The sequence below is a fragment of the Limulus polyphemus genome, unplaced genomic scaffold (assembly GCF_000517525.1).
Source record: "Limulus polyphemus unplaced genomic scaffold, Limulus_polyphemus-2.1.2 Scaffold5482, whole genome shotgun sequence".
NCBI classification, from domain to species: domain Eukaryota; kingdom Metazoa; phylum Arthropoda; class Merostomata; order Xiphosura; family Limulidae; genus Limulus; species Limulus polyphemus.
In genome coordinates, this window is record NW_013671092.1 from 14,607 (window position 1) to 33,122 (window position 18,516).

Genomic DNA, 18,516 nt, shown 5'->3' on the forward strand with positions numbered 1-18,516 from the left:
AAAATATTGGAATCATATTGTTAAGAGCTTATATCAGATCAGTTAAAAGTGAGTAATTTAAAAATATTTACTTTATTATTCTGAGTTTTAACTTTCATTAAAATAGTACCCTAAAACTTAAAGGTGAGTAATTTAAAAATATTTACTTTATTATTTTGGGTTTTAACTTTCATTAAAACAGAACCCTAAAACGGGTTTTAACTTTCATTAAAATAGAACTCTAAAACTTAAAGGTGGGTAATTTAAAAATATTTACTTTATTATTTTGGGTTTTAACTTTCATTAAAACAGAACCCTAAAACTTTAAGGTGGGTAATTTAAAAGCATCTGTTCAGATTGTATTAACACAGTCATTGATTGTGTATCATATGAATTGCTTTAAAATGAAACCCTAACTGTTTATTTAACTGAGGTTTTCACTACATGCACACTTGAACTATTATAGTATTATGCATTTTGTTGTTGGAGACTAATGATGGTGTAGTATAAGTTTTAGAGTTCTAATTTAATTAATGAAAGTTAAAACCCAGAATAATAAAGTAAATATTTTTAAATTTCTCACTTTTAAGTTTTAGCCCCCTAGTGGCACAGCAGTATGTCCGCAGACTTACAACCCTAGAAACTGGGTTTTGATACCCGCGGTGGGCAGAGCAACAGATAGCTCTTTGTGTAGCTTTGTGCTTAACTTCAAACAAAATCCTTCTTTAAGTTTTAGAGTTCTATTTTAATGAAAGTTAAAACCCAGAATAATAAAATAAATATATATATGTTGAATTATCAATACAAACATCTGTTCAGATTGTCTTAACACAGTCATTGATTGTGTATTGTATATATGTTGAATTATCAACAAACAAACATCTGTTCAGATTGTCTTAACACAGTCATTGATTGTGTATTGTATATATGTTGAATTATCAACAAACAAACATCTGTTCAGATTGTCTTAACACAGTCATTGATTGTGTATTGTATATATATGTTGAATTATCAACAAACATAATACACAATCAATGACTGTGTTAAGACAATCTGAACAGATGTTTGTTTGTTGATAACTCAACATATATATAATACACAATCAATGACTATGTTAAGACAATTTTAACAAACATTTTTGTTTTACAGTTAAATTCTGAAGTGAGGATCCAGAGTATAAAACAACAAAGTATAATAAACAAACCTACATTATAAGAGAAGTTGTTTGTTTATCATTTTAACTCTAGCAATCATAAATGAGCTAGGATCAACATATTTGAGCATAGTTATATTTTTTGAACAGATTCAATAAGTAACTTCTTCTAGTATGAATTAAAGCACAAAACTTTCAAATCCCAGGTATTATTCTGTCAGTGGGGAGATGTATTTCTATCAGTTTTGGTGGACAAATAAGTTTTTTTTCTTATAACTAGTCTAATAACTCAGTAAAAACAATATGCTCACATACTGCACTGGTATAGGTTAGTCCAGCATGGGTTTACAGTATGTGGAATGTATAATAGCATTTCAACTGTACATTGTTATATGTTGCTGCGTACGACATCTTCACTCAGTGCTAGAGCTCTACTACAGGTTAGTTGTTAATAAATGTGATAATTATAACAAGACTAATAATACTTTTACTTACATATATCTTTATTAGTCCAACATGGGTTTACAGTATGTGGAATGTCTAATAGCATTTCAACTGTACATTGTTGTATGTTGCTGCCTACGACATCTTCACTCAGTGCTAGAGCTCGTCAGATTGGAATAACCTTAACCAGTTTAGACGTTACGTATCACAAGTCTTGATACTGATTTTTTTTTAAAACATCTCAGTACAAACTTTGACTGAAACAATCAAAATGGTGAGTCTGCAACTAGCCGACGGTAGTTTTATTGAACTATCTTATTACTTTGAACCAATACTGAGAAAATATTTGTTTGTTGATTACTTAATATATACAATTTTAAAAAACCGATAAACAAATAATCTATAAGCTATTACTTTCAGTCTATTACAGACACGTACAAATCTAGTTACAGCTGTTGATCAACAGTTACATTGTAACCAGTGTTCCCTCTAAGCTGCACGGCCACACAACAACCAGCCAAGTGTTGCACACTTAATTATTCCAGCTGCACACATCCTCAGTAATGGTGAGGAATCCCAACACATTGATGGCCTTAATGACCCTGGAAGTCGATAGTCCTAAACCCAAATAACCAACTGGTAGCATTGCAAAGTGGCCTAATGATAAAATAGGGTTGATGGTCTAAAAAATACACACACCCTCCAGAAAAAAAAAACTAGTAGCACACATCTGCACATTATCTTAATACTGGTGCATATGAAAAAAAATCATTTCGCACATGGATTGAAAACCTTAGAGGGAACACTGATTGTAACCATCTACTGACATTAGCTACAGCACTTTTAATCCTACAAGTGTATTTAAACACTTGCAGCCAAACAGTAGTTAAGTTATCATGAGCAGATACATACAGTTAAATATACATAATCCTAGTATAATTATCCATAGTTTCTGTTAACTTCAGTAAGCCTTTCACAAATACGAGGTACGTAATCCGTTAAACTGCATGAAACCTAATAAGCAAACTCATGCTCCAATTTCCTTTAACTAAAATATTTAATCTTAATACTTCAGTAATCCTTTTTAAGCTGAAAATAACACTGGTTGTTCTATTGAACTCTAAGTTATTTTTCACTATTTCCACAACACTTAATATCTTAGCTCTGGAAAATGGAATGCGAGTCCTGACAGTACTTTATACTCAAATATATTTGTTGAAAACTGAAACCAAACCTGTAAGTTTCTAAAAGTGTTATATTTTCACAGAAAAAGAAGTTTCTGTTTGTTTCATGCAGTTAAAACATTATTTCAAATTTTACAAACCAATTTTAAAATAGCATTTGAGCGTGGAAATAAAAACTTATTTTATACTTTAAACCAACACTCATAAGCACACATTTTACATAGGCTTGCTTTGGCTAGATAATTTTCTGCTAGATTTTTTATCCGAAAAATCCATCATAAAATATGCTTAAAAATACAAAAAAAACTTAAACGTTTAATATGCAAAGGTTACAAGAAAACAATGCTGCATAATATGCTTGAAATCCCACACAAAATTAGATGTTAAATATTTAAAGAGGTGAAGTCATTACTGACGTGTCCAAGTTACAAACAGAACACTGCGATAGTAAAAAACAAAACTGTTCACATATTTTCAATCGTACATTTTTCAAATATATCACTTAAATTATTAGATAAATCTTGAGTGCGATAAACATCGCTTCCACTAATATCACCATAAAAATTACTTAGTAGAAACAAATGCATAAAATTTTAGAAATATCCGGAAAGCAATAATAAATATTACATCTATTGATACGGTATCACAAAAAGTCTAATTTTACCTTGAAGTCTAAAAAGTAAGTACAAAGAGAAGTACCAGGGTAGAAACTTTAACTTACATCTGTTCTGGTTTTGGATGGATAAATGACAAACAGAGACAGCTGAAATCCTGCTAACATGGCACCAATCAAGTTGGGTACCTGGAAAAGTTATTAGATATTTACTTTTCCAGATCGATGGATTGATATAATTGTTCTATTTATATATATATATAATAGATGACATCAGAAACAAAATTCAACGTTAACAATTTTCAGAGGTTGCAATTGAATTTAATAATTAATTTTAAAAAAAAAAGAGCTACATGTGGTGAAATATGATCCAGTTTCAGTTTATAATATTACTGACCTCGTGCCAAAGTCCACCAAACAAACTGTGTATGAGTAAAAAGATCTCATTCTACCATTTCGTGTCACTGATGACACTTACTTTGGACCTTCTTTTTATTTTGGTGAAGTAAAACAGTTTTATCTTCATCCAATCATCATTCAGTGTAAAGCAAACAAGCTCTGAAAAATTCACTTTTTTCTATTTGTCTTAAACATCTCATAACCATTTGTTGGACACTCCTCCCACACTGTAGTAATAACCTATGTTTATCTTCATACCACCTAAAGATAAGTAGGTAGGAAACAACAACACATAAAATCTCAAGCCCACCTGAATAAACTTGTCATTCAACATAAAACCATACATAAACCACAAGGATGTCATTCCAAAAGTAGTCAAGATGATTGGAAAAGGTAACATTTTCACACTTTTCGTCTTTATAACATCAGCCTGAAAAGATAAAAGACACTTCACCATCTTAAATACCCTTCTTCTTAAAACCACAAACACAATTTGACATCACAAATAACTATTCTTATGCGTCAAACAACACAACATACTTCACGCTATGTGGTAAATGTATAATATTTAAGTTAGTTAACTGTAAATGTTCAACATGTATTAAAAAATGTAAACAAATAGATATTTGACATACAATACCTGTACTTTTTTCAATCTATTCTGTTTGTATGTACCTAAATAAATCTTGATGCTACAAACTTTATACTGACACAGATCAGTAAAAATGAGATATTGTTTTTATGCTTAAGAACAATAACAACATTAGTTAGGACTACTTAACAGAGTGAGCGAATCAGATAGACAAAAGCCAACAACACTTAAAGCATGTTAATGTTTCTCCAGAAAGCCACATCTTATTTTTTTAGTGCCATGATCAACAAGTGAAGTATTTCTTATCTTGTATCAATAAATAAAGAAAAAATTAGCGTTTTTCCTTCATTTAATAAGATAAATGCAAATGCTAATAAAATAAATTATATCTTTCAAAAATTCAGACACCAAAGATAAATAACTACTTTTTATAACAAACTAAAATAAGTTATATAATCAATTATAAAAATTTACAGTTAAAAACTAACACTTCCTTCCCTCTGATGACAGAGACTACTCATTAAAATTTATGGTCTCTTCAGTTAATATATCACATAATAAAAATAATAATAATAATACAGTAGGAAAGTATAAGATGCGTGATAGATTAACTTAGTAAGTTCTTCAAAATCTGAGTGAAGAAAAGTACATACTTCTCTATAAAAAATAACACCTTATAACCAATGTTCCCTCTAATCTTTTAAATCCATGAGCAGAAGGAATTTTTTTATGTGTACCAGTATCAAAGCAATGTGCGGATGTGCTACAAGTTTTTTTGTTCTTTTTTTAGGGTGGTGGTGGTATTTTTTAGACATCGACCCTATTGGATCATTAGGCCGCCTTGCAATGGTACCAGTTGGTTATTTGGGCTTTAAGCCTATCGACTGCCAAGGTCATTAAGGCCATCAACTCCTCACCATTACTGAGAACGTGTGCAGCTGGAATAATTAAGTGTGCGGCATTTGATTGGTTGTTGTGCGATTGCACAGCTTAGAGGGAACACTGCTTGTAACCCAGGAGGGATTTTTAAATCATTTTATTCCTTAATGTTTTCGCCTAATACTTCTTCAGTAGCTCCTGCATAATTCTTAACACTGGACCAATAAAATAATTTGTTAAAATCTTTCAGAAGTTACAATTCTATTTGTTTATAAAGAAATGACTTTATCTTTGCTGTTATGAATATAAAATGTGTTTTGAAATGAGAAATTAAAATAAACAAGAGGTTAGCCAAATGGTTATACTTATATGAGTAACACATGAATGAAAAAAAAGAAAACAGGGTTAAAAAAAATACATAATGAGAGAGAGAGAGAGAGAGAAAGTGAGCTGTACAAAGAATGTAAATTTACCATAAAACCAAGTCTAAAACTACAAAGTTACCATTGAAGAGAGAGGTGCGGCACAGAATGCCAAGCTTGCTCCACTGGCCATTAGTCCAGAAGCAAAAGTTGCTTCATCTTTACCTTTAGTGATGTAGATGAGGTAAGAGAACAATCCCAGCAAAAGAATACCAATTCCAAAAAGTTGTTTATGTAGTGTTTGCTGTGAAATAAAATGAGGAAAGATATACATACTTCTCTAATGACTTATCAGGGGTCTTTCTATGTGAACATGTTTGATATAACCAATAACTAAAGATATACATACTTCTCTAATTGCTCATCAGGGGTCTTTCTATGTGAACATGTTTGATATAACCAATAACTAAAGATATACATACTTCTCTAATGACTCATCAGGAGTCTTTCTATGTGAACCTGTTTGATATAACCAATAAGTAAAGATATACATACTTCTAATGACTCATCAGGGGTCTTTCTATGTGAACCTGTTTGATATAACCACTAAGTAAAGATATACATGCACTTCTTTAATGACTCATCAGGAGTCTTTCTATGTGAACCTGTTTGATATAACCACTAAGTAAAGATATACACACTTCTCTAATGGCCCATCAGGGGTCTTTCTATGTGAACCTGTTTGATATAACCACTAAGTAAAGATATACATACTTCTCTAATGACTCATCAGGAGTCTTTCTATCTGGCCCTGTTTGATATAACCACTAAGTAAAGACATACATACTTCTCTAATGACTCATCAGGGGTCTTTCTATCTGGCCCTGTTTGATATAACCACTAAGTAAAGATATACATACTTCTCTAATGACTCATCAGGGGTCTTTCTATCTGGCCCTGTTTGATATAACCACTAAGTAAAGATATACACACTTCTCTAATGGCCCATCAGGGGTCTTTCTATCTGGCCCTGTTTGATATAATTTAATTGTTGCCCCTGAACATTTCAATAATGACATATTACTCTAGACCCAATCAAGAAAGAGATTTTACTTCTTTATTTAATTCCTCTTTACGAGCAAAGTCAGTTCATTTGTTTCTATATATATATATATATATATATATATTACAAGAAATCAAAAAATATTGTGTATTTCAAAGTATGCTTTTACATAGATTTTTTAAATTTATTTAGAGGATGGGACAGCCAAGATGGACCAACAGCTCTCTTGTTGTTCCTAAACATTATGTTATAAAAATCTGTTTCATTCATTGTGAGGACTAGTTTAACCTTGACCTCTAGTGGCCAGTTTCAGTACTATATCCAATATATATTAATACTGTGCATATTATAACTTTTTATTATTTCAATAGTTAAATGGTATATTAAACTATTCCTATTGTAGCTGCTATTTTGTTTGCTTAGAGCTCCTATGCGTAATCCACATCCATAACGTTGGCATGACAACTCTGAGTCAGTTGCTTCAGCCTCTCATATCTTTTTACACTTTTTTTTGTGCGCTTCTTCTACTGCATTTTCCTATTCCAAATCTATTTACCGCTTGAGAAACTATTCACAATTATTTCAAGACATCGTAATCACATACACACCAAGTTTCACATAATTAATGACTCTACATGTACATAAATTTTAACAAGTATTAAATACTGTCCCTCTCAAATTCATCGATGCACACGTATTAATGTTGCTGAAGAGTGATGGTGCATGTGACTGAAGATGAGCTTGCATGGACTTCATAATGCACATACAATACATTCTAATGTAAGTGAGAGCTTCTATGAAGATAAGAAATTGATTGCCTATATGAATATTTGTGTAAACACAATTCATCACAACAGATTAGAATAAATAATAAAACTCCTTAAAATGAAGAACACTAACACAATGTCAAGGATTACAATTTAAATATACATGTCGTAAATTAATACGTTTTTTTAACTCTAGAATAGATTTTAAGTTATTTTAGCCCAACTTATTAAAATTTTTAAGTATATTTGTTAACTTCTGTAAATTTTTGTGTGTTTGTTTGTCTACTGTCTTAAAGTTTGTTACTATATATACAAACATCAATTCCTTCCAGAACTATTTTGGCTTATTATTATGGTATAGAAGATATTTTATCTGACAAGGATATCACAGGTGTGTATTTCTTTGGTAATTACTCTAAACAGTTTAATTAAGATTTCTTTTGATTTCATGTAATTACCAACATAGAGCATATTTTTTAAACCTCCAATTTCATATCAACATTATAAATTTTTATCCTTTTCTTTGCATTTATTATCATTTTATGTTACAAAATATTTTACGGTGTTAAAATATATATTTACTAATCCACTTCTTTGTTCCTTAAATCTTTATTACAAGAAATTAATCATGTCACTTTAACCTAAAGAAAAGCTTAGTATGAATTGTATATAAAAGTAGAAATCTACAAAATACCAGAAATATTTTTAAACATTCAGAATCATTAATAAATCTACTTTAAACAAAAAAACATCCCAGAAATATTTTTAAACATTCAGAATCATTAATAAATCTACTTTAAACAAATAAAATATCCCAGAAATATTTTTAAACATTCAGAATCATTGATCTATCTACTTTAAACAAATAAAATATCCCAGAAATATTTTTAAACATTCAGAATCATTGATCTATCTACTTTAAACAAATAAAATATCCCAGAAATATTTTTAAACATTCAGAATCATTGATCTATCTACTTTAAACAAATAAAATATCCCAGAAATATTTTTAAACATTCAGAATCATTAATAAATCTACTTTATGAACAATAACCTCTCAACTTATGTATAAACCTAATATCCATATAACCCAGTACCTTATAATGCAAATAATTCCCAAATATTAATATTCACCATAATAGATTCTCTGACTAGAACCATTACTGGTCCATTAACCATATCTTGAAATTAATTACTTTGTGAACTTGTTTCTTCCTAACATAAACAAACCAAAACTAATCACAGCATCTTTCCACTATAAAAATGCATGCACAGATCATTATTGATGCAAATGATGCTTAATTCTGTTTATAATCAGGTCAATGTTATTTACACCAACAAACTCACCCTGTTCAGTGTGAAGATGTAATACCACAGCACGTAAACTGTCTGGAAGGTAAGACCAATTGTATTGACAATAATTACTGCTGAATCTTGAATAAAAAGTCCATAACGGAGCCATAACACACCACTGTAAAATATAATCATGCTACAGTAGCAACTTATATAACATTAAAATAATATGCTCATTACCAATTGTTCCTATACAATTCAATTTAAAATATGTGGTCCAAAGTGTAGTTACATCAAAGAAAATACATTAAATTTTGAAGCAAAAAAAATTCTAACCGGATATACACAAAACAAAGCTTTAATAAGTGTAACTGACTGTAATGAAGTCAAACATAAGTTTGTGAAGCAATGAGACTAATAAAAGTAATTAAAATCACACCTGACTACAGGTGCATGCTATAACATGGCTGATAATAAGTGCATTATTAATTTAATATGAGAGGTGTACAAACTGAAAAACGGCATTTCAGGTCTGTCTTTCACGTATCTAGGTAATCTTTCATTCAATACCAGAACTCGCATGAATTAGATCAGTGGTTCTCCATGTGCGGTATGCAAGGGTCCTCCAGGTGGTCCAATATGCAAGTCACTGACGTGCAACACCACATTTAAGGCCATACGAGAGAACAGAACAAGTGGGCTAGGACCAATAGGTGATCCGCAGGATCTTTGGCCCCACCAAACTGATCCGTGAAATAAAACGTTTGAGAACCACTGAATTGGGCCAACAGCAGTAAAAATATGTCAGATTTGTTTGTTTGTAACTAAGCACAGTGAGTTATCTGTGTTGTGCCCACCAGGCATATCAAAACTGGTTATAATGTACAAGTACATAGGCTTACTGCTCAGCTACTTGAGGGGGGGGGCAATATGTAAGGTGTTTTATGCAGTAAAAGAAACTTAATACAATTGCAGACAAAATATAGGTTTAAAATTCTATTTTGACACATCTTCGACTTAAAATCCATAATGCAGATTAAACCAGAAGAATGTAAGAAAAAGATTGTAAGGTATAACTTACCTTAGGTTTATTCTTATGAATGGGTAATTGTGTATTCGTGAAGTCCCTTCTAAAATCTGTTTAATAACATTGTATTCCATAAAGATTTCTTTATTAACATAATCAGATGAAAAGAACTTTCAAAGGTTTCAGTAATTATTTATTAATTTGACAAACATAAGAATAACAACTACTCAAAAACTAATAGCACGTGAATAGCGTTTTCTACGTTAGCAGTTAATCACCCTACTACACACATATACTGATTAAATTCAAGAAAAAATGTAGTACATTTTGCACAAGTTTAAAACTGATTATTCCACAAATATGTGTTGCAATTATGGGGTGGGGGCAGTCTGATGCATGTTTTTTGTCTTGATAAACTCAACTGGGTTTGAAGAATTTTAGAAGACATACATATATAGTGATCTGAAGGACGAAAAGCTTCGTACTTGAATTATCTATACATTTCTTCTCAGCAGCCATGGTCTAAAAAAAAGTATTTATATCAAACGTTAATTAAAGTACTGGATATAACTAGATGTACTTCAGCAGGGTCCCCGAGAGTGTTCTGTTTGAATGGAAAATAAAACCAAAATTAAGAGTAACAAATACTTTTATTTCTTCCTTTTGAAGTTCATACGTCATGCTATGTTGTAGCCTACAGAGTGCACAGTTCTTATCATGATTCTTGGCACGTGCACATTTTACTGACAGTACAAATTGCAACATTTAGCATCCCTTACGTGACCCCATTTTAGTGTCTAATGACTGACTGATAGACAAACAGGTGACCCTCCAGTTGGCCTTTGGCCCCCTTTTGGGGAAACTACAGTAACTAATTCTTTTACATTTCTATTATTATTAATCCAAAAATCTAATTACAGCAGTGTGTATATGTATTACTGAATAATGATACCAATAGACGTAGTTACACTTTGTACCTACAGACACAAATATATATATATATATATATATATATATATATGTATGTGTGTGTGTGTTAGGAAACAACCATATGTACTGGTTGGTTACAAAGACAATAGGGGTACTTGGAACAAACTGCAGAGTAAACTGTGTACAACATCGATGAAATAAGTTGAATATATACATAAAGGATCATAAGAAGTGTCTTACACTAGTTTCTGGAAACGGCACTAAGGGGAGCCACTATAGAAAACATTCAATGTTGTCGCCACCAATTACAACTACTGGGTTCCTCCAGACAATGGCAGAACTGGATAATGGCTATTGACCATATCCTCATAACCAGTAGCCAGCATGGTTGATGGTGTGATGACAAGGCATCATATGACAGTTTAAGGACCACCATTCTTCATCTGAAGTATGCCCCAGTGAAGAGGTTCGAGTAATTCCCATCAAACCTCCAGTTACGTCCTTTAATTAAAGACCAAGAACTGGATAATGGTTATTGACCACATCCTCACAACCAGTAGCCAGGAGGGTGAGGTTAGGATAGTGTGATGACAAGGCATCATGACAGTTTAAGGACCACCATTCTTCAACAGAAAGATGCCCCAGTGAAGAGGTTCGAGTTATTCCCAGAGAGATGCAACAAGGTATAATATTTTCACCACAGTAAAAACCTAGTATTGTTGATATTCTTCAAGTAGTCTAAATTTAAAGTCAAACAACATAAACATTATATTAATGTAAATTTATTTAGTAAAATAAAACTTCTGATAATTACAACTTTACCTCACAAAGCTTTAAAACAATTAGGGAATTTACAAACATAAAGCAAGAAAGTATATTCAGATAATACAGTATTATTGTGTTGATAACACTATTTAACTTCTCCATGCTACCCAATGCAATGTTATAGTGTTACAATAATAATAATAATATAGTATTTTAGATTAATTAATGTCAACTACATAGTCCTAAAGCAATATAAATTAATACATATTCCCTAATATAAGTTTTTATTATTATAGTCTTACCTAACAAATTATGAAACCTAATTGGTAACAAATAAGAAAAGCTCCATCTAATCACATCATGTTAGTTTTATAGTGTCTTACCAAAAGATTACTTCACTCCTTTCAACCAAATTCCTATGACTTTTGGAGATACGCATTTTTTACATTTCTTCTCAAGAGAATGTTTAGAGTGGTGAAATGTTTTTTTTTACACTGCATTACATAAAGGACACTTGGTAATTTGAATCAGTACATCTGGTTGTTATTCAAATTACTTGGCCAACCTCATCACTCTGTGTACAGACATTGTGTGCAGACCTCATGATCTCCCCGAATTCTCTCCCTACAAAGATAATTTTGTGTAACTACAACATATATTTACTAAGCACAGGCATGTGTAATATATTCCAAACCGTACTGGTGGGTATACATCCTGGTGCCCACACTTTGAAAGTGGTGCCTAGATCTGCACCTGATTTGTACAGGCCTGCTATAAATAATATTCAGTAAACTGTATACATTTACTTACCACAAGACACCTGTTAAAAATGGGAATGGTGATATATCTGCTGTGGTTCCTTTTTTCCAAATTTTTTGGCAGACAAACCTGTATATTGAAAACACAATCCATAAATATCTATACTAAATACATGTAAAAAAAAAGAGTTTACTGGTTTGTTAAACTAACATATCAATAACTTTCACTGATTTTAAATATAATCAAATTATGAGAAGATTTATTATATATATATATATATAAAAATCATTAAAACTTTTAGCATACTATGGTTGCACAGTGGTGGATAGAGCCACTCTGATGGGTCAATACAGATAAATAGGATTGATTGTCGGTTAGAGACAAGAAAGTATACATATAATGTAAGGACAACAAGGGACTTATTATTCTATCTCATCAATCCTTCACACTAAACTACAAAATAAAAATACTCAAAGCCAACCTTTATCATTCAAATATTTATCAAGCCTTCCCTTAAACTCCTTTCATTTAACTGAATGCACTACATCTGAAGGCAAGTTGTTCCAAAGCTAACCGCACTGTTAGAAAAGTGAAGCGGTCTTTGCTGAAGATGACACCTATTTGCTTGGATCCCTTTCTTTCATGACACTGTTAAGGTTATTCCCATCAAGAGTTAACTCATAATTACAAATATATCTCACGTGCATTACCTTGCATCTATTATAATTAAAAGCCATTTATTTGACCAACTCACTAAATGAGCTAAATCCTTTTGTAAAGCAGCAACAACATCCTTATGGCTAGCAACACCCAAAACCTTAATATCAACAGTAAATTTAAATAATCTATTGACCATTTCTTCATCTATGTCATTAATATAAACTAAAAAAGAGAAAAGATCCCAACACTAAATCCTGAGGTACTCCCATTTGTGACCAATGTTCCCTCTAACCTGCACGGTTGCACAACAACCAATCAAATGCCACACAATTAATTATTCCAGCCATGCACATCCTCAGTAATAGTGAGGAGTCTCAACACATTGATGGTCTTAATGGGCGTGGCAGTCAATAGGCCTAAAGTCCAAATAACCAACTGATAGCATTGCAAAAGCAGCCTAATGATTCAATATGGTTGATAGTCTAAAAATACCCCCCACCCCCCACACACACACCTCAAAAAAAGGTAGTGTACATACAAACATTGACTTGATACTGGTGCACATGAAAAAATTCATTTCACACATGGATTGAAAAGTTAGAGGGAACATTGCTTGTAACAGTAATCCAGTTTGACTGAACTCTCTCTTATAACAACCTTCTGATTGCTTCCATCCAGCCAGTTTTCTATCCAATGAGCCAACCTATTCCCCAACACCTACACAGACAATTTTCTACAAGTATTTTATGTAGCACCTTGTCAAATGTTTTCTGAAAAATCCAGATACACAAAATCCACACCCGTACCCTCATCTACATAAACAGTAACCTCTCAAATAATGTCAAAAGATTAGTAAGGCATGATTTTCCCTTAGTGAAACAAGGCTTGCTCTCCAACAAAATTTTAAACTTTGTTAAATGACTTTGTATTGCATCTTTTATCACTTCCAAAAGTTTTTTCCCACCACTGATGTACAACTAATAGGTCTACAATTATTGGAACAATTTTTATCACCTTCCTTGAAAAGAGGATTAACATTAACCAACTTCAAATCTTCTGGCATCTGCTGTTATTCAAGGACTCAGAAAAATAGTAACAAGTGGATCATATATCCAATCTTAAATCTTCTTCAAGACTCTTGGGGAAATATTACCTGACCCAGAAGCTTTATCATTCTTTAAACTTCCCAATTTTTTTCTTAACAAGCTCAGAATTAATCTTATCATATTGTTAAAATTTGTTTCCATCTGGCAACTGTTCAGGATGAGGAATATTATTTAAATCTTCATTACTAAAAATACAAATTTATCTTTACAAATAAAACGCTCTTCTCTAAAGCAGTGTATAATAAATTAGAACAACACATGATTGTCATAACTTGTAAGCGTTTAGAGCCTGTCAACTAAATTAAAAGTTATCTAAAAATCACTAGCATATAACAGTGTTAATACTGCAATAGTAGTTTTTCAAATACAGTATTAAATAACAAATAAAGTTAAAAAAAAATTGTTATAACTATTCCTATCATGAGCTATGTACATGTGATTACCTAAACCTGAGTTGCCAGATGTATATACAGCTACCAGTTTGGCTTTTCTTTATCAATCTTTAAACCTACAATGCTGTCACCATCCAGGTTTTTCATCTCGGAGGAAGTTGCGATTACAGTGCAAAGTAAAAGTTTGTGTCTATGAGCTAGAAAAACAATAAATCTTAAAAATAAACCTGACACAACATTCATTTTCTCCTTTACTCTTGTAAAATAAAATGAGGAACCTACAATAAAGTTATATTTTTTGTCAATTATGCGTATGTAATTTGTGATACGGAGATGTCATTTGTATAATAATGTGGTAACAAAAAAAAAAAAGAAGAAAGATTGCTCTTTAAAATCTCCATGAAAATTCACAAAAGCATTTATCTGTTAAAACTGTAACAAACTCTCTGATAATATTAATAACTATAGGTTAGGCATTATTAAATATGATTATTTGTAATATGACTAATGGAAATCCTGGATCAACTCTGGAGAAATGTTTATGAACATGATTCTGTGATACGTAAAATGTCAATAGTAATAAATACTCACGCTCCGCTAAAAAAACTTGCAACTGTACATACTGTTGCAGCATTTCCCAAGATGGTTTTGAGATCCATTTATTCAAAGCTCTCCTATTACAGTCTTTCCTGTCAGTTCTAACTGGATAACTTGAATTGTAGTTTGAGTAAATAATGACTACAATATCTCCAGTCTTGTTTCCTTAAAATAGGGATTTGTAGTTTGAGTAAATAATGACTACAATATCTCTATGCCTTATTTCTTACTATCTCTATTTGCAGGCTTTTAAATTCCATATTTTTGATTTATCTTGTTTACTGGCTTTTTTATGCCCAACTATGGGCAAAAGAATTACTTGATATGATAGCTAACTTTATACATTGTAATAGTAATAAACATATTTAGTAGTCGGCTGATACAGTTCATGATGATTTACTGTAGCTATTAACTATTTGATCACATTAGTTCAAGATGTAAAATGTTAAAACTGCAGCTAGAGATTGTTCATGGAGATTTGTTTAAGAATATAGTGAGCATTTATAGTTTCTGTGTAACTAAATTCTCTGTGTATAATGCATAGCAATGAACAAATATATATCCACACTAAGACACAACCCCCAGTAAACCTATATAAAATTTTACTAGTACAAAAGCAGCCTTTTCAAATAGAACATATACATCTAAAACATTGCTTTAAATAAACCTTCATGTCTTTTAAAGTAAATATTCTATAAGAAGTGTGTAATAATATTTAATATTACATTTTTAATTATTCTTTATTCCTTCACTTTATACATAATATAGGGATTGGCTCCCTAAAGACACCAACTGTATAGTGTACAAAGCATTGAGTATCTACATGTTACAGCAATCTAATGTTCATCTATTATTGGCTGATAATTCCTGTTTCAACATGTACTTATGTGTTTTAAGGAATCACCACATATTTGTAAAAAAGCTAACTTCGTGGGGTAATGATACCATCGTTTACACTAAAAATTCTAGAATTATGTTTTTAGCTTATGTAAAACATGGAAGAAACCAACCGATTTTTCAATACCGCTACAACCTTTACAGTACATTATTTAATATTGTACAAAAGCTTTGAGTGAATTGTACCAAGCCATTTTTGTTGTAGGCTACCAAGTGCACAAGAAGAATTACAAACGGTCCGTTTTGAGCGGATTTCTTTTCCTTGTAAATCTAACATTCATGCTTTTTTGTGCATTTATGTAATTGTGTGTACAGCCTTAGCAGACAATAGTAAAGGTTTTTAACTAATGTGTTGTTTGAACTGAATATTTGCTGTTTAAGGTGCTTTTTGCCCAAACGTTCTATTAATATCAGGGTTTTGTGCTATTCCTTGGGATCACTATTTTAATTATTATGAATTTAATATTATTGATATCAACTGTCTCTTGAGTCTTAAAAATTAACAATACATTGTCATCGTTCATTGACGCGGAACATGAACAATGTCATCATGGATAATTATTGAAATATAATATTGAAATTTGTAACAACGTTACAATATATAGCGGACGTAGTGAATTTGAAATACACACTCTTCCTGAAAAAACCTAAACTAAAGGGCTAAACAAGATGTTAAACTTAAAATATAACGCCAACAAGCCTAATAGTAATACTGGGAATGCCTTTTCTAAGCTGTCAAGGTATTATTATAATTAATTATACTTGTCAAAAGACAAGATGTTAAACTTAAAATATAACGCCAACAAGCCTAACAGTAATACTGGGAACGCCTTTTCTAAGCTGGCGAAGTATTATTATAATTAATTATACTTGTCACAAGACAAGTTTAGGAAAGACGTTCACGCCATAATATATATAATGCTAATAGTAAATTATGTTTTAATTACTAAAACGTAACTACACTTCTATATCTAAACTAAATTAAAAATAACTATCATTACTGAGACTGAGAGTCCTATCTGCTGTGCTTCTCCTTCTAATACAACATCAAACTATCCAGTTACTCAATGGCTTTACTGTTGCTGTGTTAACACGTGTACAAAAGCTTCGGTGTATGCGGCGCCAAATGAAACTTTGGAATTTTATGTTCAATCGTATGTGCAATCTATATGAATAAACGTCAATATGCGTGTGTGTATATCTGTTCCTTATACGTTTCCACATTTCTTTATCAATCAGCACCAAACTTGACATAGTGATACAGAATGACATGAGGAAGGTCATTGGAGTTCAACCACTCCCCCCATCTAATTTCATATTGATAGAATTCTTGAAAACAGTAAGTCTTTCTTTTCAGTATTTGTACCTTTATGTATTTTTATTGCACTTTTAATGTTGTTGTCCCCCCCCCCCAGTGGCACAGCGGTATGTCTGCAGATTTTCAACGCTAGAAACCGGGTTTCGATACCCGTGATAGGCAGAGGTCAGATAACCCATTGTGTAGCTTTGTGCTTAACTTCAAACAAACTAAAGTAAACTTTTAGTGTTTATTATGTTAAAAAAAATAGAAGTACGATTTCCTATCCTTTGTTACAAACGAGTTTTTATTTCACCCATCCAACGGATACTCCTGCTATTAATATATAAATTGCATAGCTCCAGATTTTTTCATGACCGTTTCCATCGGAAATTATAAATCGACTTGTCAGTTTGTAAATGTCACTACAGCTTATAACTTGGCTGAGATATATTCATATTGAATTAATAAATGTAACTGATAATTTGAAATATCCAATTCGTTTTATTAAATCGCCTTTTTATTTATAGAATCTACATTCAATTTACGAAATTTGGCATTTCGTTCTATTAAAATACGTTTATTTTCTACGTGTGCTTATCGATTTATAAGCCTACACGACAATTTATAAATCCAAGAGGCTATTTAAAAAAACTGAAGAGAGATTATAAATTGTCATTTACATTTAATAAATCAATAAACATAATTCTCAGCCAACTTGTTAATTTAAAATAGTAGTACCTTTATCAACTAAGTATACAATATATAAACTGCACGCAATTTAACGTAAGTTGCAATTTCCTTTGGCGTCTCATATGCATGTAACAAAGAGAAATATATATTTTTGCTCTACAATAAACATATACCTCAACAAAATGTTAAAAACACTTGTCAACACAACAACGATCTACCCACCCACCCAAAACACAGAGATATTCTGTTAGTTTATACAAACATAAATACAGCTGTTCCTGTTGCTAGATGACTCGTTGCGCCACCTTCAAGGCTAAAGTATTTTCATTTCGAACTTTAATTACTGTTTGGTTGGTTTTTACTCATGTGTTAATTTTTTTTTTAAAGTAGGTGCAAAATATCAAAACTAAAAGTGAAAGTTCACATAAAGACATTTTATTAAAATTAGGCGATGATGTTAATATGTTGTCTCCGACGTCTAAGTTCACCTAGCCTCGAATCGGGATAACTTCACAAGTACGGGTATTATAGTGACACTGTACGTTTGTTGTTATCAGTGTCAGTAGCCTTTGAAAGATTGTATAAATATGTAATAGGATCGTGGCAACCAGTTAGCTATTTCTGGTTCTGTTTTCCAAATGGCTAGACACTGCAACTGTACATTT

General features: G+C 31.5%; 1 protein-coding gene across 7 annotated transcripts in view; it reads right to left on the bottom strand.

Annotated features, from left to right (window-relative positions):
* The window catches only part of LOC106472642 (sugar transporter SWEET1-like), a 22,566-nt gene extending 4,478 nt beyond the window's left edge, over positions 1 to 18,088 (bottom strand). For 4 of the 7 annotated variants that reach the window (XM_022401193.1, XM_022401192.1, XM_022401190.1 and 1 more), the window contains exons 1-7: positions 16,863 to 16,963; positions 14,959 to 15,129; positions 12,261 to 12,338; positions 8,783 to 8,906; positions 5,748 to 5,909; positions 4,083 to 4,202; positions 3,482 to 3,562 (exon numbers count right to left, since the gene is read on the bottom strand). In XM_022401193.1, the coding sequence (XP_022256901.1) occupies positions 3,482 to 3,562; positions 4,083 to 4,202; positions 5,748 to 5,909; positions 8,783 to 8,906; positions 12,261 to 12,338; positions 14,959 to 15,026 (633 nt within the window). In that variant the 5' untranslated portion in view covers positions 15,027 to 15,129; positions 16,863 to 16,963. Of the gene's footprint in view, positions 1 to 1,022; positions 1,758 to 3,481; positions 3,563 to 4,082; positions 4,203 to 5,747; positions 5,910 to 8,782; positions 8,907 to 12,260; positions 12,339 to 14,958; positions 15,130 to 16,862; positions 16,975 to 18,024 lie in introns of those variants that run through there. The other 3 variants (XM_022401191.1, XM_022401189.1, XM_013933295.2) reach the window with 3 other exon arrangements.
* Between the last annotated feature and the right edge of the window lie 428 nt (positions 18,089 to 18,516).